Source organism: Prionailurus bengalensis, chromosome B4 (assembly GCF_016509475.1).
Source record: "Prionailurus bengalensis isolate Pbe53 chromosome B4, Fcat_Pben_1.1_paternal_pri, whole genome shotgun sequence".
Lineage (NCBI taxonomy): Eukaryota > Metazoa > Chordata > Mammalia > Carnivora > Felidae > Prionailurus > Prionailurus bengalensis.
Genome location: NC_057358.1, coordinates 53,625,545 through 53,650,975, shown reverse-complemented (window position 1 = coordinate 53,650,975; position 25,431 = coordinate 53,625,545). Strand labels below are relative to the sequence as shown.

Here is a 25,431-nt window from a genome sequence, read left to right as displayed (position 1 = left end):
TAGGAATCTGAAAATTCCTCTACTGTTGTGAGATAGATGTGCCAGCTACACAATTTCAGGCTATTATATTCTCTCAGAAAGACTATACTTTCAGGGATCATTGCTAGAGTTCGTTATATTCTCTCAGAACTTGGAAGAAAAATGCTCTGTGTTCTGATGCCCTTTATTTTAGATAGTTCCGCTCGCTCTCAGACTGACTTGCTTTCCCTGAAATTTCCTTTTTCTCTGGCTGACTTTAAGATTTTTGTTTTGTTTTGTTTTCAGTGTTGTGTAATTTCAGTATTTTGTCTTTGTGTAACTTTTTTTTTGCCTTTACTCTGCTCTTCCTCAGCATTTATGTCCCCTATCCTGTACTAAAACTATGATGTTATACTAGCCTTTTCTTATATTCGTACATTTCTTAAAATCTCATACTCCCCATTTTTCATCTCTACCACATTCTAGGTAATTTCTTCATATTCTCCACTCACCAGTTTACTATTTCTCCCTTTAATAGTGTATTATTCCATTTAATCTATCCTTTTTCCTTGATTACATTTCTGAAAGTTATATTTAGCTGCTCTGCAGTTATGTCTTCTCTCATTGCTGTTATTTTTTATGACCTCATATTTTCCTTAAAATATTTACATACCTTAAAGTTATAACATAAATATGTAAATATTTTAGCATTTAAATATTTCAACCCTTTTAGAAATCTGTAAAGTTGTTTTTGTTTGTTGTTTGTTTCTAACTCATGGCTAGAAACCCTGTGTGTGTCCTTTATGTGTGTTTAGTGCTCTTGCTTACAAGCTCCAATTTGTTTGAACTTGATAGGTTAGCCCTTAACTGGTGATGCTTTCCTCCAAAATTATTTGCACATATTTTTGTAGAGAACCAAGGGTCCCACTGACCTAGAATGACTTTAGTGCCCCCTTAAAATCTCTCTCCGGCTTAATGTGGAATACTCAAATTCAGTTCCTCTGTCTTGATGGAGCCCAAGATGAGGATCCATATTACTCAGGTCCATATTTCTCAGGTCATTAATAACTTCTAAATTACATGACTTAATGAACATTACCAAAGAGCAGAGAGGACGAGATTAGTTTTTGGAAACCTGCATTGCTTTTAGTGGTTTCTGTCAATGATGAAATTCTAACAAAATCATACTTTCCAGTTTTTCCCTGGAGTCTTTTCTGGAGGAAGTGTCTTTCTACACTAAACAGAGACTTAAGCAAAGTTGTTGCTTACGTGATTCCAAGAAATAGTCACCAATAGAAAGTGGATGATCAAAGGGGGAAGAGAGTACTAAAATTTCCAGATGTAAGAAACAATAGAGGAGATGCACCTCTTTTAAAATCAAAAGTTTCTACTTCACGGTGGTGTCTTGAAATATTAGTGGAATGAATGTGAGCACTGTTTCTCTGACCCACATAGACACTTTGCCATTTTGAGGACTTCTGGTTCTGGCTTTGATGCCATAGTTTGTAATAAACCCATGTTTCCTTGAGAACAAATAGAAGAGTTTAAAAATAAAAAGCTTTTAAGACAAGATGATCAATTCAGAGGGACTAGGTTCTCAGAGAGAGCAAAGAGAAGATACCACGGAAGGGTAAGCAAAAGTCTTAGGAACTGTTCTTCCTTTCAGAACATTATTTACTGACCATTTGCATCGAGCAAAAGTCTAAGAATCTAAGCAGAAGGGTGCAGCTATTAAGGAAGCAAGTCAGCAGAACTTTTAGCAACGTCATGACGCTAATGACAGGAAAACTGGAGTCTGGGACTGCCGCCATGGCAGCTAGAATGTGAATGTCTAACGGCCAAGTGAGAAGGGGGCAGTTTTTCCGTGGAGCCTTTTGGAGAATTCTTAAGCTGCTATAAAGGCAGAAGATTAAGAACATACGCCAGAAGCTACTGAAAATTTCATCAGAGTTTTCTGCAGTGCTGAGAGGTGAAAACTTCTAGTCAGAACATTCTAAGAAGAAGAGGTCATCGTATATACCCCAGACTCTCAAGTGACATTCTAGGAGGGGGACAATCTAGCAAAAGAATCTGACAAAAACCATATTCCAGTCTTGAATCAGCCCAAATTCTAACTAAATGAAGTAATTTTACCCAAAACATTCACTTTCCTATCTGAAACATACTTAACTATCCTTAATTTTGATATCTATACTCTTTTCCATAGATCTCCAGGTCCTATCTGCATGTCTGTTTCCATCCCCCTTGTGCTTGCCAATTTTGCCACTCATCTAGACTCAAGTTCCTTAAGCTTTCTCTCAATGTGTTGGATCTTATCTCTTTTCATCTTTCATTATTTGAAAGTCTTCCCTCTCTTCCTCATCATAGCCTTTAACACACTAAATAGTAGTAGCTATCGATCTGTTTGTATTCCCCACCAGAATGTAATTCTAGTGACAGGAGGAAGTGGGTCTGGCTTAATCACTGCCATATTCCCCAAACTAGTTTAGGGTCTGAGACTGTGATTGCTTCACAAATATTTCTTGAATAAAGGAAGCTCAAGGGAAGGGAGAAGCTGATGCTTAGAAGTATACAGTGTACATTGAGTCCAACATGGAAAACCCCATGCAAGAGTTATATTCGAGATACCAGATGGGAGAAATCACATCAAATTTCATTTTGTACCAGTCTTGAAAGGTAAGGAAAACTTCCTGCCCATTGTGCTATTGGGTTTTTTCATTGCTAATTTGTGGGCTTTTCCAAAGGGCTCTCAAAGGTTCTGAACTGTATTTTCTCCAAATTTAATTACCTCTTCCTTTCATACACCCCTTTATATATTAGGGGATGAGTGACATAAAGAATTTATTTGAGGGGCGCCTGGGTGGCTCAGTTAAGCATCTGGTTTTGGCTCAGGTCATGATCTCACAATTTGTGGGTTTGAGCCCTGTGCTGGGCTCTGTGCTGACAGCTCAGGGCCTGGAGCCTACTTTGGATTCTGTGTCTCCCTCTGTGCCCTCCCCTGCTCATTCTCTCTCTCTCTCTAAAACAAACATTAAAAAAATTAAAAAACAAAAGAATTTATTTGAAAGAATTATAATATGTATAGCAAATGAAGCATTTCTTAACTCCTATAACTACCATACTCCTGAAAACTAATTTTAACACTAAAAATAAAATTGAAATTGGCATGTACATCATTAGCTTTTATATTACAAGATGATGCTTCCACAGATTATCCTCAATGATGATACTTATTTCCTATTCATCCAATAAGTTCAAGATAGGATACCTAGCAGAAATTGAAAGCATCTGTGGAAATTTAAGAAATTAATTGGTTATTGAGGCTCTTCCTTTTTAGAATAGTCAAACCAAACATATCCTAGTATGAATTCTCAGAATCTTATTTCAACACTTAAGGCTTAGTTTACCCCATGACTACACACTCACTAAGGAGGAACTCTTCTCCTAAAAAGCTACTAACCTGGTCGATTTGGCTTTTTTGAGTTTACATGGTTAGCTGCAGAAACAGCATAGGACGAAGTGAAGGATCTGCTTTTGGTGAGGGTCATCATCACTGGGTTATTCCAAGAATCAGGACAAACAGCACTATAAAGACAGAGCATAAAGAAAAATGAAGAAATTATTATTCAATTATTGGGATAGATCTTGCCAGAACACAATCAGCATTTCCATATTCAGCTTGCCAATCTGAGTCATGGTCCAGCTTCAGCAACATGACTACATTACTTCCAAATAAAAAAAATAAGTTATCTGAGCTCAATTTCTGCTTCAGGGATACAGCAGTTACTCATCAAACATACTGGGTTAATAAAAGAGGAAAGATAATTTTCCTATTTATCCAGTTAGTAGGAACCAGACACCTTCTTAGTGTACTATTATAATCATGTTCCTCACAGATTTTCTAAAAACTTGACAAAGTTGTTTTTTTAATGTTTATTTTTGAGAGAGAGAAAGAGCAAGAGAGCATGTGTGAGCTGGGGATGGGCAGAGAGAGAGGGAGATAGAGGATCTGAAGTGGGCTCTCCAATGAGAGCAGAGAGACCAATGCAGAGCTCGAACTCAGAAACCACAAGATCATGACCTGAGCCAAGTTGGATGCTTAACACACTGAGCCACTCAGGTGCCCCAAATTTGACAAAGCTTTTAACAAAGTTCGTAATTTACATTAGTTATGAATGGCAGGTGCCTCATCTATTCTTGGTATATCTGAATTCGAAAATTAAGTGATTATAAAATTATTCAAAGATAGTATTCTTTGCACAAGCATTTTTTTGTGAAGAAGAGTTTAGCAACAAGCATTTAGCCTACAATTTATTTTATTGGTGACACCCTGGAAAGAAAGGGATGCTGAGCCAAATCCCCTTGTAAACACGTTTATGATGGATATTTTGATAAACACAGTGATGTTGTTTAGTAGGAGAAAGGTAATGGACAGTTAAGTCTTCATCTAGGGATGCTTTTATCAAGCTATCCTTGGTTTGCCTAGATTATAACTATAAATAAATCTGGAATTAATGGATCTATGGAAGGTTGGGGAGGAGAATATTACACACCCATGTAATTAATGGGATATGAATTTTGGAGGTGTTCTAAAGCAAAATTTATTTGAATGCAGTGCTCAAAACCTTAAGTTAAATCTGAAACAGAATATATTGTAATTTGAGAGAGAAAAAAAATTTAGGAAGCTATGTTGGCAATCTTGGAATGCTCCATGGGAAAAACACCTGGTCATGTTTTGCTAATACCTTTGCGCTTTTAAACATTTGTAAATTTGGTACTAGGTCAGATCTATAATTTGCATGAGTATAACTGGACAATTTGACATTCTGCCAATCTTGGACAGGCAGCCTCCTTTCTGGCAGTGTAAGCAGGATGTACCTGGTCTGTGTGGCTTATTGTAAATAAACCTGAAATTGATGGAGGCATGGAGTCATGAATGGTGGAGATTGGTCGTGTAAGATGTATAATTAATAACACATAATTTAGAGGTGTCCCATAAGCAAAATGGCTTCCTCTGTACAAGCAACATTATGCATGAATTACTTAGAATTCTGCACGTTAAATACAAAATAGACCCATGTGCTAATGTGGAACAAAAGGACTTTTTTAGGGGGCTGCACTAATAGTTTCATACTTCTTGAAGGGAAGAATGCTAAGCATGTGTTTTACTACTGCCTATATTCTCTGATTATTAGTAACATTAGCAATGAATAAAATCCATAACTTACAGGGCACCTGGGTGGCTCAGTCGGCTGGGCATCCGACTTTGGCTCAGGTCATGATCTCATGGTTTGTGAGTTCGAGCTCCATCTCGGGCTCTGTGCTGACAGCTCGTAGCCTGGAGCCTGCTTTGGATTCTGTGTCTCCCTCTCTCTGCCCCTCCCCACTCATGGTCTGTCTCTCTCTTCTTCAGATATAAATAAACATTAAAAACAATTTAAAAAAATCTGTATATTGAATTCCATTTAACACTCTGACACTTATGTTACTTCTTCATTTCTTATTTTCCTTTTCACATTTTTCTTCACTTATTGACTTAGGTATTTAAAAACTTCATCTTTTCTCCTAATTCTAATAGCAGTTTACAAAACAAATTATAACAAAGACATGTTATAGAGTGAATGAACTATAGAATGAACTCCAGTGATTATCAATTAAGAAAAGCACACAAAATAATATTTGTTTCATATTCTTCTTGAAATCTCATTCTAGGCATTTCAGAATGCCTAAAATTCTGAAACAATGAAATCAAAGAAAACTTAGAATCTGAGATAGATAACTACACTATTTCTTTACAGCGCTGTTCTTTAACTTCTTTTGCTTGACTGAATGACCAATAAGATTACTATGAAGAATTTTTATGCAATGTATATTGGCCTAGGAGTTTTAATTTCTTAGTACATAACACAATGAATGGTTATTACTTTTCTATGTAGACTTTTAAAAGAAAAGACCTTAACATTAACTGCATTTTATTATATTTGTATATTTGTTATTATCACAAAAAGTTTTCTATTATGAAAGCTAGCTCAAAAGCTGTCTACTTTTTAATGAAAACATTGAAAATATGCTAATTCTGCAAAGTTTTATAAAGTATAATAGAGTACCTTTAATAATTAAGTTAATAAATGAACTTGAAGACAAATTAAAATTCTAGCTATACAGTCCTTAATATAACATTTATTAAAACAGATATCAACAATAAAGCTATATGTTTATGTATATGTAGATATACGTATATGCGTATGTATATATGTGCATTATAATTTACTGGCACTTTCAAATACATTGCCTTCTGTGAGTCTCACAATAGCTTTCAGCTTTGGACTGACCCTCACACCTTCATGATTGCTGTTTCAATCACATAAATATGTACATAATAATTTGGGTTTGGAAGAGGAAAGTAGCTTGGGGAAACCTTTACTTGGTCACCTCAAGCTGACTACAGGAAAAGTTTGTACATGTCTGCTGTGGAAGATCTCAATCCCCTTCCACAAAAGTAAATTTTATAATCTTAGTTCTACCCATAACAACACCATCCAAGGTTCAAAAAGTCTTACCAGATCCTAAGTTTTTGTTGTTGTTGTTTGTTTTTAAACCAAGTTTCCTTTCTGCCTAATATACCGAAGGAGGGGTCAGTTCAGTCACTAGGGTGTGATTTATTTCAGACTTTTGTGACTTATCTCAAGCCTATTTGTTTTTGAAGCATCTGGTATTCTTCTACCTGATTTATCTCACAATTGTGCCACAGTTCCCCCTTCTCTGAAGGATTCTTTGCAGAGGATGCTGAGGCTCAGACAAGGACTGCTCTTCAGGACACGCATCTCTGAGTGGTAGGGCCAAGGTCTTTCTGATCCTCAGTCCAGCATCCTTTCTACCCGGCTGTAGGTAAAACTACCCAGGAGTGAATCACCTAGCTAAATACTGAAGGGGACGTAAGGTAAGCTGAGGGTTGCTCCTAATTTCCACTTCTCACCTCTGTTCTTCTGATAACTACAGTCCTCAGAGTCAATAGGCACATAGGAAAGGAAGAAACAAAAAGGCTGAAAGGGAAGAAACCACAAGGGCTAACACTCAAATCAGTTTTGAAATCGATCTGTAGTTTTATCAATAGGTCTTCTAAGTGAATTTTTAATTTTGGTTTATATTCAGGGCTGAAGATGATCTATGGCTATCTTTTCACTGTTTTCACCCATGACAAAGGAGTCCACCAAAACTAGTTGTAGTTAATGGTGGTACTATTGCCACTAATATATGGTTATTCCCTTAAATTATCTTCAGAATGAATTTCATTTACTCATTGTGGTGAAAATTTGTACTGTTTTCAGATTTATATCAGGATTTTCAATAGTATAGTGAAATTAAGGAATAGTAAAATTAGGGGGGAAAGTATACTCTGGCAAGTCAGCTTTAAGTATTTTTTTTTCTTGGACAAAGAAAATGAATGAGATTTTACACTCTTCCTAAATTATGTTGAAAATATTTGATTATGAGTATTTATTTCATTAAGTAGGATGACAGGATCCCTGGGAGTTCAGCTCATAAAAGTTCTTGAAACCCTCTTCATGATAATTTCAGTTACAGTTCTTAATCTCACTTAACTAAGAAGAAAAGAAATATAAGAAATGAAATGTGACAAGAAGTAACAAACAATTACAGAAATAAAGGAATCATGCAAAAATGCACAAATGGATTTCTGGCAAAGTCACTGTATGGAAAAAAAATCATGGGGCATTAGCTATTCTATGACAGAAATCCTGGCAAAATTGGTCCGTAAAATAGCTTCCCTAAAGATATACACTGAGAACAAAATCCATTTTCTTTCTTTACAAAAAAATTTTTTTAATGTTTATTCATGTTTGATAGAGAAAGAGCACAAGCAGGGGTGGGGCAGAGAGAGGGAGACACACAATCCAAAGCAGGTTCCAGGCTCTGAGCTGTCAGCATAGAGCCCAACATGGGGCTTGAGCTCAAAAACTGTGAGATCATGACCCAAGCCAAAGTCAGGCGCTTAACCAACTGAACCACCCAGGCACCCCCAAAATTCATTTTCTTAAGGAACAAATATTTAACTATGACCCAGTATCACTTATCAATATTTGCTGTTGGAGACAGTGACAATAGTCAATATTTTCAGAGGAATATATCACCAAAGACCTGTAATTTAAAACTTTAGGAAATGTTCATGAATCAGATTGGGTAATCTTCTCCTGTGGTGGCATTTAAAGTTTTACAGAAGTCCAGGTAATAAAATGGAGAATTACACTGATACGTGAAAGAATCATTTGAGTTTGCTTTGGATTCTATAGGTTCATTAGACTATCCATGTTAATATGGGAGAAACCAATTAAACATATTTTTAAATGACAAAGAAAGAAAAGTTAGTCATTAAACTTCTAATTCTAAAGGTTTCCATTTCTCTGCCAATCTCAAAATAGTGCTTTATTGATATTCAAGGCCCAGATCAGGAGAAAATTACTTTTAATATTACCTTCATGGAGTTCAACAAAGATGTGGTTATTTTTTAGTCATTTCATCATTAATAAAACTGATGCAAATGTTTCGAAAACCTGAAATCGTATGGGAAATGTTCTCAAAATTACTGAATTCATACAAAGTATGCTATTTTTATTCTAACTAGAAAAGGACAAACACAATAGCTCCCTCTAAAAGCACCTCTTTCATGAAGTTTTCTTCAAAATTCTTTCCAGATCTTAACACTATCTTTCTTTAGCTTTGGTAATTCTGGCTTTTAAATCACTTTGTAAAATTTTAATTAACATACTACATAAAGTCTATTCTGTTTCTCAAATGAGATATTGTCAACATATTAGTTTCAGGTGTATAATGATTTGATATTTGTATATATTGTGAAATAATCACCATAATAAGTCTTGTTAGCATCCATCACCACACAGTAAAAAAATTTTTTTTCTTGAGAGGAGGATTTTTAAGATTTACTCTTTTAGCTACTTTCAAATGTGTGATATGGTATTACTAACTATAGTCACCATGCTGTATATTATATCCCTATCACAATTATTTAAAACTCAAAGTTTGTACCTTTTGACCCCCTTTCCCTATTTGGCCCACGTCACCCCCCATGTCCTGTCTCTGCTAGCCACCAATTTGTCCTTTGTCTAAATAAACTTTAAATCACCAAATGTTTGAACATATCCAGATACCTTCCGGATGACGATCTACTTTTTGATCTGATCTTTTGCCTTTCATATCATACTAGGATAACCGGTCTGGTGGGCTGGGGGAAATCTAACAACAATTTGCAAATATCAGGTTGTATACCTTTGATTTAAGAATCTCAATATGAATCTCAGTCTCTGTAAAATCTAGCCTACCTTTGCTCTGGGCTCAACTCTTCCCATCCTGTCATACTGGCGGGCATTAACTCAACTCCCTGTTCCCATTTACATGTAAGGTCACACAACACAACTTAAGCCTAACTATCTAATATTAATCCCTATAGTACTGCTCTGCATTTAAACCATATACCATCTTCATTTTTGACACTGGCCTCCAGGCAACTGTAATTAGTTGGGCCACCTTTCCTCTGCAATTTATCATTCCTTTTGGCAAATAACTTCTCTAGAGACATGAAACCAACAGGAGCATTGCCTAACCTTGATGAAGATGCTTCATGCAGTTTGATGCTGGCACTACGGTCCCTCCGGACTGGGGCAGGCTCCAAAGTGGGTAGGCCTGTGGCTGAGGTGGTGGTTGTCCAAGTTGATGAAACACGTCTCAACAAACCAGGAGGCAAACTCCTTCTCAGACGCTAGGAAGAAGGAGTGTTGATTTTATTATCAAGCATATTTTTGATCACTGACTTCTATGTAATATAATGGGAGGAAATGGGTTTTAAATTGGAAGAAAATTTATTAAAATCTATTGGCTGAATATTACCTATCTGGATCTAGGTGGTCAGGAATTCAATAAAGGAATGAATATTACAAAATTAACATTTTGGGGTCTTCATCTAAACGATGACAGGGGCTCCTGGGTGGCTCAGTCAAGTTGAGCATCCAATTTCGGCTCAGGTCATGATCTTGCAGTTCGTGAGTTCAAGCCCCGCATCGGGCTCTGTGCTGACAGCTCAGAGCCTGGAGCCTCCCTCAGATGCTGTGTTCTCCCCCTGTCTCTCTGCCTCACCCCCACTTGCACTGTCCCTCTCTCAAAAATAAACATTAAAAAAAAAGAATGACTCTGATACTAGCTTCCTATATTTCCTAAAGGTCTGAATATTCATCTTAGAATGTAATTCAATAGTAAGAGAAGAGGTCAAGCATTTTACATATCAGGATTGATGCCTAACTTCATGTCTCTTTTGAGACTGAAAGGAATCAGTTAATCTTTCTTCATTCCTTTACTGTCTTATCATGCTTAGCCATACTTTTTGCAGAGAAGCAGATGTTCAAAAAATTATGTAAATACCTAATTGAGAAAGCTGTGTGAAAAACACATTCCTGAGTCAAGAGACTCAGAATAGCTAAAGCAAGGGTGTTACTGACTGACCACTAGCTAAAGAGGACAGAAGCCTGTTTACCAAACAGACAACTGCAGGATGTGCCAGAGATGACTTAAAACTTTTTTTTTTTTTTTTAGTCTTTACTATGACCCATTCTCATGCAAGGTCTAAACTGGCTGTAGGATCTGATTTCCTACAGCTTATGTTTGTAAAACTCCGATCTTACATGTAAAAAGAAAGAATTCTACAAATAACTAAGGCCATCTTTTACCTTAAATAATCCAGAATCAATCAAAACTGTTCTGAGTTCAAAACTTCTTGGGTTTGGGAAAACCAGGAGCATACTCTGAAGGGTATCACACAAAGAAATCATGTGCAGAGCATCCTTGGGTTTCAGAAGACACCAGATTTTAAACACTAGGAGCAGGGATTTTTTCCTGCCCCCACCCCTCACTGCTACATCTTTAGCCCACAGAACAGAGCCTGGCATAGAGGAGTAAAATCTTCTTCAAAGTCAAAATAATAATAATAATAATAATAATAATAATAATAATAAAGGTAACATAACAAGGTAAAGCTTTCACTTGTAGAAAGCTATTAGGTTTAAGGACACAAGTCTTTATGTTTAAATTTTTATTAACTTTGATCACCATGATCAACACGTCTTCACTGAGTCACTGACATAAATCTTCCATATGGGTGTGGGGTGACAACAAACAGACCCAGAAAACAAACAAAAAAAATTTAACCTTTCCAGGAACGTGTCCTTAATACTTACCTTGGGAATAGCCAGCTTGTCTTTTTCAGAGCTTTCTTCAGAATCAGAACAGGTGTAGTTTTCACTGAAGGAAATAACAGGATTCACGCGGGGCTTGTGAATAGCCTGGAAGGTGAGCTGGGTGCTGAGCAGGTTGCTCACAGCCCTCAAGGATGTGCACACGTTGGGGGGCAGAGAAGGGTCTGCCAGGAGGTCGGTAATGAGACCATGAGCTTCACCCATCACGGCAATATCCACAGTAATACTGGTTCCTGAAGACTGAGACACCAAAGGAACAGTCAAGTGAGAGAAGAGCTGAGGCTGAAGGCACAGACAAAATTGGGCTTTTTTCTCAGAAATGGGCTGATTGACTCTTTCAGGTTGCAGTAAAGTATATTCAAGTCACATTTCTGTTTCAAATTTACCCAAATGTGCCATGTCTTTTGCCATTTTTGTGTTCATGCATGTTTTTTAATGTTAGAACTTGGGGAGGGGTGAGACATATTTGAAGAAATCCAAAAGATAACTAGTTTTTCAAAGGCAAGAAGTTTCAGAGAACTGGGGAAAAAAACAAACAAACAAACAAAAACTTCCTACCAGCCACTCCTTATGAATACCTCAACATTTAACTGCACTTTATTTAGAAATTTCATTCTGAAAGTAACATTAATATACTGTAAACTTTTTTCTCTTCCTCCTTTTTTTAAAGTAGGTTTCATGCCAGCGCAGAGCCCAACACAAGGCTTGACTTCATAATCTCAAGATCAAGACCTGAGCTGAGATCAAGACTCCGACGCTTAATCAACTGAGCCACCCAGGTGCACCAATGTACTGTAACTTTTAATTCAGTAATATTTTAATGTGATAGTTTAGCCTGGTATGTGGTAGTTATTTAATTAAATGTTAAAGACAAGCACAAAAAGCAACTCCATTTGTGATCAAATTCACACATTGTCCCTCTTCTTGTGGTTGGTAAGAATAGTCATTTTAGTTCTGGTATTCTGCGGCACATCTGTCATATTTTGCAAAGTGCCTCTAACACTGAGAGTCATTATTCTGTATTTGCTGAAGAAAGGAAGAGCACAAAAAATGGAGGACAGGAATGCTCCCGGACATGCTGGCCAGGCCCAAATGCAGGCAGGAAGGCATGAGAGCAAAGGAGAGGATGGGCAAAGTCAAGGCCAAGAGAGCAGGTGAAGCTTAAAGACAGCGCATCATAGACCGTTAATATTGGAATAGTGCCACAATATGAGGCATAGGAAACCCACATAACTGCATAACAGATTCTGGAACTAGGCTACTTACATCCAAATCATGACTCGTAACCTTACCACTATCTAGCTGCATGATCTCTGTCAAGTCACTAAGATTCCATCCTGTGATTTCTACATCCGTAAAGTGGATACAGTAATAGCACCAACTTCAGAAGGTAATTGTAAGAATTAAATGGGGCAATACATGTAAAGCACTCAATATTGTGCTGGCAATTCTAAGTGCTCAATACGGATAATGGTAAAAATAATAATGATAATTCTAGAGTTTTTCAATAAGAGGATGTTACAAGTTTGGCTATATATTTGGAAGAAAAGTTTAATCATCTACAACAGACTCAAAAATAAACTCCAGAGAGATGAAAAATTTAAGCATATAAAATTACAAGCAATTTAGTAAAAGCAAATACTGGGGAGTAAGTTATAATCTTGGATTGTTAGAAAAAATTATATAACTTCATAACCTGTCAATGAAATATATGACAGGTAGGAATAAAGACATAAGCTTCTATGTAAGAAAATATACCATAAGCAAAGGTAAAGAAGACTGAGAAAATATTTGCCCCACAGAGAAGAAGAAACATATCCAAATGAAGAGCTTCTAAAAAAAATCAATAAAAGACAAATTTGGATAAAGGGACTGAATAGACAATTCAAACAAAATGTAAACAATCAAATACATAAAAAGCTCCTTGTCTCCCACATATTTAAAATGCAAATTAAGGTAATGAAAACTTTAGTCATCAACGTGGCAAAATAATAAAGGATTGATAGCACCAAGTATTAGTAATAGTTTGAGGAAATAAGCAGTGAGTCAAAATAACCCAGTATTTGTGGAAGGGCATTTTGCTGAGTCTATCAATGTGTCATTTAAGTGCATATATCCTATTATCCAGTAAAACAATGTTGACAGACATCTAAAGAAAAACTACAAATACGTAAAAACATGAGGACAAAGACACAAAAAGTACAATAGTACTCTTATAACAACCAGAGAATGCAGTCATAAATGGGTATCTACAGGGAAAATGACACAAAGTTGTATTCTGACTATATTATACACTGGTATATAGTTTGTTTTTTTTTTAAGATTTGGGTAGATCTATAAATGATTACTTGAAAAAACACTCATATTGTTCACTGGTGGAGAAAGGTAGGTTCTCAAAAAAGTGAATATGCATTATTTTTTATGATCAGAAAAATATAAAAATGATGAAAACACCCATCATACAGGAAGACATGTAGCCTTGTAACAACTGTAAGTAAAGGCTAAATTTTTCTGTAAAGATACAGTATAGAATAGTTATGTCTTTTACCTTGGAATAATAGTAACCATAATGATCATAGTGGCAGCTGATACTTATTCAGCACAAGTCTACAAAGTAGTTACTTCATTTATTAACTCCATTTTTATTAAGATAACTTGCCAAAATCATACTCAGATAGCTGAAACATGGAAACAACAGGCTGCAAATAAAGGTACTCTGATTCTACAGCTTAAGTGCTAACCCAGTACACCAGAATACATGTTGATTTTTTTTTACCTTATGTTCCTAAATATATCTGTAATTATCTAATGCTTTATTTAATCACTGTGTCAAGCTTTTCTCTGTTTGGAAGACTAAATATCTGTTATGAACCAATGTACAAATTTAAGTGTAATGTTAATATCTTTAGGATACATAATTATGCATACTTCACATATGTACCTACATTGCCAACTTCAAAACTGTTCATAAGAAACGCCACTGAACTAAGTTAACATTTTCCTTTGGAAACACATTTTTTTCAAGTGCATCTCTAATTATGATGCTTCTAAAAAACTCACTCACTGTGACCTTCTGAAAAACTAATATTTATTCCTATCCATGTTTCTCTAATGAACTTAAAATAACAAGTCACTGTATTGTTCCCCTTAAAAAGTGAAAATTTAAGTCAAATTGTTTTTAGGACATAAAATTTTCAGACTTTCTGACAATGAAATTAACAGTTTATGTGCTAATAATTAATAATTAAAGAGGTTTTCTCAAAATGCTCTCACCATACAAAATTTACAAATGTTCATTGATAATTAGAACTATAATTTTTAATGAATTATTGGTGAGAGAACAAGTCTTTTTTTTTATAATTCTCTAATTTTATGATTATAACATATTTTCTTTTTTAATGCATTTATGTACTCAGAAAAAAACAAATCTTAAACATTTTTAAAGTAATTTTAAAATAGAAACAGTACTGAAAACTCATTCTCCTGTCATTGTTAGTGTTACGTAAGAATTTAGAAAATAAGCACAATATGTATTTCAATGCTATTTATGCCATAGCTTTTGTAAAAGCAAAGGTCTTCAAGTAAAAACAAAGCAATATTCATGCCAGTAAGTAGTAAATTATCCACACTGGAATTAGCTATGAAAGCAAAGTGAACATTTTTACTATGGAAAAAAGTATACTTTAATGAAATATACTTAATACTGGAATGAAACCAGGTCTTTGCTCTACTGGTTTTCTGATTCAAGAATAGAATTGTATATCGGGGCGCCTGGGTGGCGCAGTCGGTTAAGCGTCCGACTTCAGCCAGGTCACGATCTCACGGTCCGTGAGTTCGAGCCCCGCGTCAGGCTCCGGGCTGATGGCTCAGAGTCTGGAGCCTGTTTCCGATTCTGTGTCTCCCTCTCTCTCTGCCCCTCCCCCGTTCATGCTCTGTCTCTCTCTGTCCCAAAAATAAATAAAAACATTGAAAAAAAATTAAAAAAAAAAAGAATAGAATTGTATAAAAGTCAAAAGTTGCATCACACACAGACGTTATCACCACTTTTTGGCTCAAATAACTAAAGGCTTCAATGAGGCATAAAATCTAAAACCAACAATCAGATTTGTTTGCCACAAAATCTCCAAGACTACCACACGTGACTCACTGAAAGGCAGACAGATCACTATTTCAATAAACAGCAGGCAAATTATGAAGACACAGGCGAGTCCAAGGAGTAAGTAACAAGGAATTTTAGGAGAGACAAGCTTCGGTCAATGGTAGAGTTTTTTCATCGGAAGATACAAAATATGAAACAAGAGTGACTCACAAAGAGGATAATGCCATACCCTATCCAACTTTAAAAATAACATAACTAAATTTCTAGGCATACTCAGAAATATTCCATTTCACTGGTGAAACCTTAGTGATAATAAATACTAAAGGTTAAGTTTATATAAAAGCTACTTTAAAGGAAAGTCTTAAGCTAACGCATGAAATCATCTTTCAGTGCAGTAATGAACTATATATACTAGAGCATAAAACCACGGTTGAGTTGTTTTATGGTGGAGATAATCAAACAAATCTTTTCCTTAAAAAAAAAAAACAGGATCAAACAATATAAAACATTCTACTTAGCAAGCTCTCCTTATAACAGAAATATTTACACTTAACATTTAAGAAGATGCAAGTACAATTCCCTACACACCGTTTAAATGACAACCAAATTTGGATTGTTACCTTTAAATAGAAACTAGGGAATTTAAGTCTGATGAACAGTAAAGTGTGGTTTTATATATTTTAAATATATATATATATATATATATATGTTAAAATAAAATGTTAACATATAACATAACAAATATATATGTTAAATATATATATTTATAGGTTAAAGCAAAAATAGCTGATTCAAAGTGTCCAGTTTTTAAAATATCATCCTTTCCCTCTTTATCTCCATCCAGTCTATCTCACCATCTCCAGGCTGTGAATATACAAATGGTCTTGCTATACAGTATGATCTAGTTGTTTCCAAGTTACTTCACTTATTGAACACCAAAGGCAGGGGAAAATCTGGAGTTATAGATAAGAAGTTAAAGAAACAATAACAAATATACTCATAAACACCATTAAACATAACTCCTAGACTAAGCAGGTATCAATCAATTCAATTATAGGAAATTTGTTTTCACTCTTACTATTGCTGTGTTAAAACTTTGTAATTACACTATTAGTACAAGAAAAGGGAAAGCTTTCAATATGTGTAGGGATCAGAAAAAAAAACGAGCACTTTAGGAAGGGCACTCAAGTTTCTAAATTACCCTAAGTTGCAATTTTTTAAAAATTCTAGATAAATCCACGTGACCAAATTACTAATAGCATGTAAAATAAAGTAACATGTCAGATTATTTACTGTGGCACTGTGTTTGGGGTTCTGTCAACATATTATTTAGAAATGGGGAATTCCTAAAAGAAATAATTGCTAAGAAGTTTTAGAAAATAGCTACAGGAACAAGGTAAATAAAAAAAGCCAACAAACACTCTTTCACTTAAAGAATGAGAAGATGCCCAAGATAAAAATCAGAAAAGGACTGGGAAACTTCAGGTCAACAGCAAACTACTTGTTCAAAATGATCAGGGAGGTTATCTGCTTTCAAAAGTCGGGTGACAGTAAGTCATCTAATACTTGATGAATTCTTTTGGAGGCAGCACCAATATAGCTAAGTTATAGCTTTTCTTTTTTTTTATTTTTATTTTTTTATTTTTTTTTTAAATTTTTTTTTTCAACATTTATTTTTTGGGACAGAGAGAGACAGAGCATGAACGGGGGAGGGGCAGAGAGAGAGGGAGACACAGAATCGGAAACAGGCTCCAGGCTCTAAGCCATCAGCACAGAGCCCGACGCGGGGCTCCAACTCACGGACCGCGAGATCGTGACCTGGCTGAAGTCGGACGCTTAACCGACTGCGCCACCCAGGTGCCCCAAGTTATAGCTTTTCTTCCTACACATTTTGAAGCAAACATTAAACTGATAATTTAATCAAATAGGTTGCACACATCCCTACTTCGAGGTGGAAGATGTAATAACTCTCAAGTCTTCTGACTCAGTGAATTAGTGAATCATCTGATGAGTCATTTGCTTTGGAGATTAATTTATTCTAACTGGAAAAAAAAAACAGAATTAGGAGCAGCATAAATGCCTCTCTTCATAACTCTACATGAAACTCAAAGACAGGTTACATATGCTAAAGAACCAGAATTGAAGACAGTTATCTAAGTAACCTAGTTGAGATGCTATATGCCTCAAATTAGATCCTCTTTTTTAATAGTTTAATTTATGATGGTTTCCAAAACCAACCACACAGGCTGTCTCTAGGCAATACTGTATCCATTGGGGGCCAGACAGGCTCCCCCCTTGTGAAATCAGAGAACTGGGTTGGATTTTCCCAAGGTCCCTTCCAATTCTATATATCTAAAGATTTCACATATACACATAAACATACATCAAAGAAGAAAGAAGGAAATTATTTTAAAACTTATTTCTTGGCATCGGTAAGCATTTAAAAAAATTTTAAAACAATTTAAAAGATATTACGTAGACAGAAAATTCTTTGTTTCACTGATTGCTAAACTTATCTAAGCTCTACCTTATAACTTATTATTGAGTTACTGGTGCTGTTTCCTTTCTGTGTTAAAATGCCCAGTGTCCACTGAGTGCTCACAAGCAAATAGGCTATTCTCTGGAATTTCCACATGCTTCTCCCAAGAATGGAGTTGTACATTTGCCAAATGTCGGTTTCCTTTAGTCCCACATCTGTTGAGGCCAGTTGTATTCGGTCACTGTAAATTACCTATGCTAATAAAATATCCATAAACCAGTGATACATGAGTCAAAACTGGAAGAGTTCCTTTGAAAACTAAGTTGAACAACTTTAAAGACTTCATAAATACATTTCATAAAAGTGAGGCCCTAATATTGATTTCTGTTAAATTAAGCAGGGGAGGTACAACTGTAAGGGTTCAAAAAGAAAGTGATAACATACCTGGAAGATTTTGAACTCAGAATGCTTTTATAAGTGCCTAAGTCATTTCCACTGTGAAATAAACAGAAACTGGCAGTGTATACAACGAGGTACAGGTGTGGTACATGTAAGAAAGACAACTTGCAACTCTAATCGATACAGTGGACACATGCTTACAGCAAATAGTCTTGGCTCTTCATCAAAAGATGTGTAAAAGCCTGCATATTTAGATGTATTAAGTTAAAATATATCACTAGAGGTATCGAAAATGTAGGTCAAATGTTTATAATTCTCTGCTTTAAAGTTTTTAAAATGAACAGACCAACTACGATCCTGATTGTATCTGTTAAGAGTCCCACATTTTAAATACAACACCTTTCACTTGAAAGCCTTCCAGTGAAAGGAACTATTATTAACAGTTATGTCATAGCTAGTTCATTACCACTCCTGAAACAAGGTGTAGAAAGCAAAGTTTGGTTTATGAATCAGCACATGGGGGTGGCAAAAAGGAACAGGTGCCTATTTTCATCATGTATGTGATTTGGAAGTTTGCATACGTGAGAAGTTGGAAAGCAAAATGATAAAGTACTGAGATAAAAGAGGAAGTTTTACTCATTCATCTATATCAAATTAAAAAGAAAATTTAACATTTATTCATTTTTTGAAAGGCAGAGAGAGACAGAGTGCGAATGGGGGAGGGGCAGAGAGAGAGGGAGACACAGAAACAGAAGCAGGCTCCAGGCTCTGAGCTGTCAGCACAGAGCCTGACACAGGGCTAGAACTCACGGACCGCGAGATCATGTCCTGAGCCAAAGTTGGCCACTTAACCGACTGAGGCACCCAGGTGCCCCAAATTTTTATTTTATGAATTGGTACATGGGCCTTTATGAATTGGTACAGAGGATCTACAGCTAGACTGCCTGTATCCAAAACAGGGGATAACAATAATATTATTATATGATACTATATAGTATTGTTGATGATTAAATGAAATCATGCTCATAAAGAGCTCAGCAGAGTTGCTTGGCCCACTGTACATGTTTGATAAATATTATATATCTCCACCATTATTATTGCACTAAACATTGTGGTAAAGTACTGCATGTATGTTTGTCTTCAACATATACTGGGACAGCAGTTTCTTCATAAATGAAGGCAGCATAGAGATATTTCTTTATCAACAAAAACAAAATAACAAAAATGAAAACCTGAATACTTTCACTTCTTATTCTAGGTAAATCTAAAGATCGTATTCCCTATTCCTGTATACTGAAAATTGTTCTGAGATTTTAGGCTCTCAGAAAGTAATTGTACAAAAGTCCTGGTTTCAGTTAATATGGCTGATTGCACTGGTATAATTTATAACACAGTATGTGAAAGGAATTCTAAGAGCAGGCCTCTTAGCTCCATTGTTGGAAAGTTTTTTTTTTTCTTCCTTTCTATTTAGTCATCCTGGGAGGCACCCTGGGAGGCAAACATAGCATGGGAAGAACATTCTCAGGGTGAAGAGCAAGCTGGGATAAGAGAGGAATAAACAGTGTAAGAGATGACACATAAAAGGAAAGAGTCACTGGGACTTTTCTTACCCAACTTTGGTCCTCAATGCTGGGAAAAGATGCCTGATGGGTTTTTGGGAGCAGTCCCCTGCATCTTTAAAGCACAGTTTGCCACCCCCAACCCTCCAAATCTTTCTCTGGAAGGCTGTCTGTGGTACCAGGGAGTAGTATCTTGGTCTTTAAGGCCCTAAATTCACTTAGAAGGTGAGCTGGATTGATAAATGGTCTTTGGTGTATTACTGGTTCTGACCTCAAAGCCAGTAAAATTGCATATGTGTTTATACTTTCATAGGACCCATTTATAATTTTAGACTTGAAGTTGGTTGGGAAATTTTTTAAAAATGAAATCATGTGAAAATTTTGCAGTCACTCATTGTAGGCTGAACTTTGGCTACATGCCATCCTAAGGAAGCAGATGTTTGCTTATTTTAATTTTCTGGCAGGGACTAGAAGTTTACATTTGGATTTTCTCCTTAAGATAATATGTATGTACAGTAGGAGGAAAACATATAGGGCCCTTTATCAAACTGTGTTCCAACATCTCTGTGGGCCGGCCGCATGTGAGAGGAGAGATGCAGCAAAATGCAGCAATTGTCAGAGTTCTTAACTTCCTTCTCTTTAGATGTTCAAGGAACATTCCGTACCCCCAAATGGGATGTAGTACACCATCTTGTGTCCTTACATACCTCCCTATAATCTATCTGCAGATAAGCCGAAAGTTGTTCAAGCGGTCCCTGTTTTCTGTCTTCCAGAAACTAGCAAAGTCACTAAACAGCCTCAAAAACAACAATTAACACAGAACACTGTTTTATCATTTAGGAAATAAACTATATTTATTAAGCACCCATATCGGGCTGCTTCTCTCAGTTTCTTCTAATTAGAAAAGATGAGGCGGCTGGTGGCTCTATGAGGAACTCAGGTACAGAACCAGTCATGTGACTGCTCCCACAAATGAAGGTGGGTAAGTACCCTGTAAAGTGCCAACTGTTATATAAACAAAAAGCATTATTATTTCTGTTGGTGAAAGAAACTGGGTTTTCTGATTGCGCATGAGTTTATAAATATAGAAAATTTAAGACTCTCTCAAGTATGAACTCATAAAAGCTGATGAATTTTGATGGTCTTTTATTTATTAAATTTTAAGAACTGCTATTAAACTTGAACTCTTGAGGTTTCTGTGTGCTTAGCCTAGAAACAATTTCAGTGAACAACAGATGGCAGTATTCTGCCTTTTTAAAGAACTCTAATTGAAGATCTTTTTTGAATGAGAGCTGCTCCCTCAGTAACCAGCACAGTTCAGTTTCTTTTTTCACAAGAAAAAAACAAACACTAAAAGAAGAATAACTTACATAAGATTATTGGTAGAAAGTAATATAAAATCTTAAATTGTGTTATATGTTTCAGGATCATTGTCAAAGAGAAACTGTAATTACATTGTTACTAATTCTTTTACACTATAAACACTTCAGTTCTGTCGCCTATTCCCATTTTCATAAGGTAAACACTTTAAAGATGATCCATTTGCATATACAATTAAATATTTTTCCCCATGTAATTTTCCATTGTGATTCAAATATCCATAAAAACTAAAACCAAAACAAACCAAAACAAAACCATCCAAGTATGAATTCTGACATGACTGGTTGTGTCAGTCTTCATTGGCATCTATTTTATCTGCCCTGTGTTATCTATCAGTAGACTCTTTCCAACCTCATGGGCAACGGGCAGTTATCTATGCTACCAATTTGCTCCAGCTGCTGTCCAACCAGGAGATCTTACCTTGGACTGGTACAGTAGCACCCAAAGGGCTCACCACATGAGTGCCTGGACCTCATGCTGGGAGCATCAAAAACAAAACAAACAAATGAAAAGCCTTGGAAGCTGTAACTTCAGAGAAACCTTGCGTCTCTGACCAATTCTCACATGTATTTTTAGGACATCTCTGTCATAAACACTTGTAACAGTGTTCAATTCGACTTTTGATGTGTGATCTTGATAAAGGTTTGTCTTCCTCTTTCAGGCTGCCAGCGTTAGCACAAAGGCAGTGCTAGTTTTCCTTTGCCAGTTTAACCCCAGACCCTAGTTTAGGATCTTACAATTTTTAGACATTCGATGATTTTAAAAATGAGTGAAGTTGTAAGTAGCATATTCTAAACCTCCAGAGAATTAAATTTCCTCTCTCCAGTTCTGTGTCTTAAAGAATACAAAGACAGACAAATTACAGCGTCCAAGGTATTTCCTCAAGACAGATAAATGAATTTTCTGGAAGCCATCCTAAAACATTTAACCTTCTAGCACAATTTCATATTCTCATTTTAATTTAAATAAAAATATTGAGAATTGTTAGACTGAAATACTGGAGACATAAGTAAAAACTGTATTTCACAAACTGATTCTGGAATAACTAATAAGTAGAAAATCATGAAATTGCCAAGGAGAATGAATAGTAGTGATAAAAGAAAGTGATCTTGGGGGCACCTGGGTGGCTCAGTCGGTTGAGTGTCCGACTTCAGCTCAGGTCATGATCTCACGGTCCATGAGTCTGAGCACCGTGTCAGGTTCTGTGTTGACAGCTCGGAGCCTGGAGCCTGCTTCTGATTCTGTGTCTCCCTCTCTCTCTGCCCCTCTCCCATTCATGCTCTGTCTCTCTCAAAAATAAACATTAAAAAAATTAAAAAAAAAAAAAGAAAGTGATTCTACATATTTTTCTATAATCTGGTACATGTATGAAATGAACAAGCAGAGGATTCAGGTAAATGTATGAGTATTTTTTAGAGGGGGGAAAGGAGTTAAAAGGACTGGAGGAAGAGAAAGAATGACCTTTCAGTGATAACACTCAGGTGAAGTAAGAGTGCTTCAGGTTGAAAAGAATTTGTCTGTGTACAGCATAGTGACTACAGTTAATAATACTATAATATATATTTAAGAGTTGCTAAGAGAGTAGATCTTGAAAGTTTTCATCACAAGAAAAAAATCTGTAATGATGCATGGTGATGGATGTTAACTCGACTTATTGTGGTGATCATTTTGTAATATACATATATATCGAATCACTATGTTGGACACCTGCAACTAATATAATGTTACATGTCAATTATACTTAAATTTAAAAACAGAAGAAGAAGAAAAGGATGTGTCTGGAGAGGTTTGAGGGAATACATCATGACAGGAACATGAGCCAAATGTAAGAGCTTTGATTAACTACTAAGAGTAATGAGAAGCCCCTGCAGGGTAGTGACATCATCAGTACGTGTGGAAGAAAGAGTCAGGCTGACTTTCAGGCTTCTGACTTGTACACATGGGTAGCTAAGAACCTTCCCTTAAATTAGGAATCACAAGAGAAGGAATGAGTTTTGATGTGGATGCTAAGATACTCATCCTTCAGTAAATATGCGATATTCACATGATGATTCAAGTTGCACATCAAGAGAGACATCTGAACTGAAAATATACACCTGGGTATCAATGACACAGATATGGTCATTTCAGTAACACCCTACATGGCAGTGTATAAGGAGAAAGAAAGGTAGACTTAAGGCAGGGCCATAATCAATACCAGTTTGAAAAGGTCAGGGAGAAGAGAAACTGGCAAAGGAAAATGAGAAAGGACAACTGAAAATTAAGAGCATGGGGCCAAATGGATAAAATAAATGCTTTTGTCAAGAGGAGAGGTATGGCCAGTGAATGTGAAAGATTAATAAATTCTAAAAAAATATCCATTAGTTTAGTATTTGGAAGGTCACTGGTAACTCTGGAGAGAACAATTTTAGTGACATGCTGAGGTTGTAAGTCACACCACAATAAATGAAGCAAAGAAAAGATATGAAAATGGAAATAATGTAGAAAACTCTTTCCTGAAAACTACTGTAAAACAGAAGATAGAGATATGTTCATATCCAGAGGGAAAACAGGCTCTAAAGAGCTGGCTAGCATAAATATTGAACCGGGGGAATCTCACTAGTGTGAGGGGTTTAAACTGCAGTAAAAACACAGAGATGATAAAGAGATCAAGGTCCAAGAGAAGGAAGTAGAGGGTGACTAACATTTTCTATGGTAACAGTGAGAAAAAAAGGCTAAAGATTTGCAGGTGAGAGGTTGGAGTTCCTATACTTTGGCTTTTATTTAACTCTGAAGATTAGTCATGAGTCCCTCATAGAGAGAGCGATGTAGGCAATGTGGAGGTTAGAAGTATAGAAGAGAATAAAGAACGTTTGGAAAAGGAGTAGGAAATAGCTGGCTAGATTCTCAGGCAATCCTGAAGGTCCAGCTGAGGTTAGAGACCTCAGCTCCAATATGTTGTTTGTGTACTTTTCAGTGTTACTCAGCATGAAATTTTACACGAAAAGGCAACAAAGTGAAAACGGGAGGGGTCTGCCAGATGGAAAAGAAAGACGACTGAACAACTAGACCGAAGATTCTGGCGAAGTGGAAGAGCAGGCACAGAGCAGGTGAGAAACAGAGCAGTAAAGCTTGAAGAAGCATGGAGTCAACATACAGGGTCGGGTGTTTGTATGAGAAAAACAAATACAGGATGCCATTAGTAGGCTAGTCTCTCAGGCATGGAAGGTTTCTGCTTTTTATTAGCAGAAAATAAGGTTGAAAAGGAAATATGAAGCCTGATTTCAGATGACCAAGAATGAAGGACAAAGTTTTCTAATTCTATCAGTTGGTAATTGACTGATGAAAGATGTCTGAGAAGAAAAATGATGTAATCGAACAGCGCACAGTGCTTAAGGAAGATTAAGGTGTGGAGAGAAGACAGACTTGACCAAGGCTGCCACAGCAATGATTTTGTCCAACTAGATACTTACAGTATGAATGGCCAGGGAGGGAAGAGTGAAAGTAACATTAAGGAGAATCAGTTGCACCTGTAAATTCATCCAAGACTGAGACATGAAAAAAATATAATGTATTTATTCCTGTAGTAGTCTTCTTTTACTCTGTCCACAATATTCTCTCAGTTCCTTCTTTTGAGAATCTCTTCAAGTACTCTTGCCCTCACAAAATAAAAGGTGGAGAGTCCACTTGCGGGGTATAAAATCCACATTGGGTCTAAGCAACTAAGAAAATATTCTTTTTTTTTTTTTTTTGATATATCCTGGTAGTAGCCCTCCAAATTTAAACATAGGGGTGAATGGATACTCTTAATAGGCCCAAGCTGTTTTAATACAACATCCAATACTTCATAAATGTACTGTTAAAACACAGTAAATTCTATTTTCTACAACTAGTCAAAGATACCATAAATTATGTAACAAGGTTTCCAAACTTATAAATAGATCAAATTTCAAAATGCTTTTAAAACCATTTTTTTTGGAACATAGAATTTTTCTAGAGAAATAACACTATAAACAGTGATGAAATTCCTAGGCAAGCTCACACAAACTTATACAACCACTTAATAATAGGTATGAAAGCATTCTTTTTTGTTCTACAGTGCAAATGTACCCTATTTCAACTATATCTCAATATTTTAAGACAAAACACATTTTATCAATGGTGTGATTCAAAAAGGAAATACAGAGGCACTGGGAAACATCCATCTCTGCCTCATTTATTCAACAGTTATTAACTGAACATGTACTGGGTACTTTGTACCGTCTACATCCTAGGGCTATGGAGATAGACAAATTTGGC

At 36.0% G+C, this 25,431-nt stretch overlaps 1 protein-coding gene across 1 annotated transcript in view; it reads right to left on the bottom strand.

Moving 5' to 3' along the window:
- Positions 1-25,431, bottom strand: part of PDE3A (phosphodiesterase 3A) — a 312,046-nt gene that overhangs the window by 53,712 nt on the left and 232,903 nt on the right. The window contains exons 3-5 of the mRNA XM_043563131.1: positions 11,220-11,477; positions 9,597-9,751; positions 3,419-3,543 (exon numbers count right to left, since the gene is read on the bottom strand). Of these exons, the coding sequence (XP_043419066.1) occupies positions 3,419-3,543; positions 9,597-9,751; positions 11,220-11,477 (538 nt within the window). The remainder of the gene's footprint in view (positions 1-3,418; positions 3,544-9,596; positions 9,752-11,219; positions 11,478-25,431) is intronic.